Source organism: Bison bison, unplaced genomic scaffold (assembly GCF_000754665.1).
Source record: "Bison bison bison isolate TAMUID 2011002044 unplaced genomic scaffold, Bison_UMD1.0 scf7180017460680, whole genome shotgun sequence".
Classification (NCBI taxonomy): domain Eukaryota; kingdom Metazoa; phylum Chordata; class Mammalia; order Artiodactyla; family Bovidae; genus Bison; species Bison bison.
In genome coordinates, this window is record NW_011372294.1 from 3,716 (window position 1) to 4,973 (window position 1,258).

Here is a 1,258-nt window from a genome sequence, read left to right on the forward strand (position 1 = left end):
GCCTCAAGCGCCAGCTCCTGTGGGGCCCACCCGAGACGGTGCAACAGGACCAGATGTTGGAAATGGAAATGCCAGGCGCCAGGACCAGGCGGTGTCAGAGCCTGGATAGGCTGGGGGCGGGGCCTGCCCCTCCTGGGGGCGCCTACTGTTCCTCTGGGGGCAGGGTTTGTGTGCATTAGAGCTGCACCTGCTCGTCTTCCTGGGGCAGGGGGAAATGCTTATCCTGACAGTTAGGGACCAGCATCTTCTCTCAGACCTGGAAGCCACCTCCCTTAAGCTCCTTCCCTCCCCACCTTGAAAGTGAAAGTGAAAGGTGCTCAGTTGTGTCCCACTCTTTGTGACCCTATGGACTGTAGCCCACCAGGCTCCTCTGTCCATGAGATTCTCCAGGCAAGAATACTGGAGTGGGTAGCCGTTCCCTTCTCCAGGAGATCTTCCCCACCCAGGGATGGAAACCAGGTCTCCCACATTGCAGGTGGATTCTGAGCCACCAGGGAAGCCTCCCCACCTTAGTCTCTCCTTTCCCTGGCCATAAGCCCCTCTCAGCTTCCTCCGGGATCCTGTCCCACCCCCACCTTGCTCAGCATGCCCATCAGCTCACCTCGGTGGGGCACAGGGAGTGGTGTGCTGGGTTAGGGTGCGGTGGAGGGTAGGCGCGGGCTGCAGGGGGGCGCCGGCGGACCAACTGGGGTCGTTCACCAGGCTCCAGTGGGCACTCGGGAGGCAACTGGCCAGTCAGCTCCTGGGTGGGGTCAGGGGTTGGAGACTACCAAGGGTTAGTTGGGGGGATGGGGCAAAGCAGTCATGACACACGAAGGTACAGAAGTCGGACTAGGAGCCCAGCCCTGCTCAGCGCCCACACCCGTTATTTCTCTTCCTCTTCCTAATTCTCCACCAGGTGGGTGTGTGGCACACTCTCAGCCCCTTCATGGCCCAAAGCCCAGGGCCGGTGGGCATGGGAGGCAGGGAAGCCTGCTTTGGAATCCAGAATCTCACAGTTTTTATAAAGGTGACACCATCTGTATACTACATATCATATGACACTCCCTTCAGGGCCTGGGCTGCATGCTCTGAACCGCATTACCGTTTCTGGCAAACTGTGTGGACATTCGCAGCAAGAGAGGTAAATCGAAACTATAAATCAGCCCATGTCACTTCTGGTCAGGTTTTACTGCCACATTTGGGAAATAACTTCTTTTGTCTTTGAGGCTTTTCTTCTTCTTCTTCTTCTTCTTTGGATTTCAAATTGTTGATAGGG

The 1,258-nt window shown here is 56.9% G+C and overlaps 1 protein-coding gene across 1 annotated transcript in view; it reads right to left on the bottom strand.

Moving 5' to 3' along the window:
- Positions 1-1,258, bottom strand: part of CCDC120 (coiled-coil domain containing 120) — a gene marked incomplete at its 3' end in the record, with an annotated part of 7,056 nt that overhangs the window by 3,712 nt on the left and 2,086 nt on the right. The window contains exons 5-6 of the mRNA XM_010850098.1: positions 602-742; positions 3-17 (exon numbers count right to left, since the gene is read on the bottom strand). Coding sequence (XP_010848400.1) covers positions 3-17; positions 602-742 — 156 coding nt within the window. The remainder of the gene's footprint in view (positions 1-2; positions 18-601; positions 743-1,258) is intronic.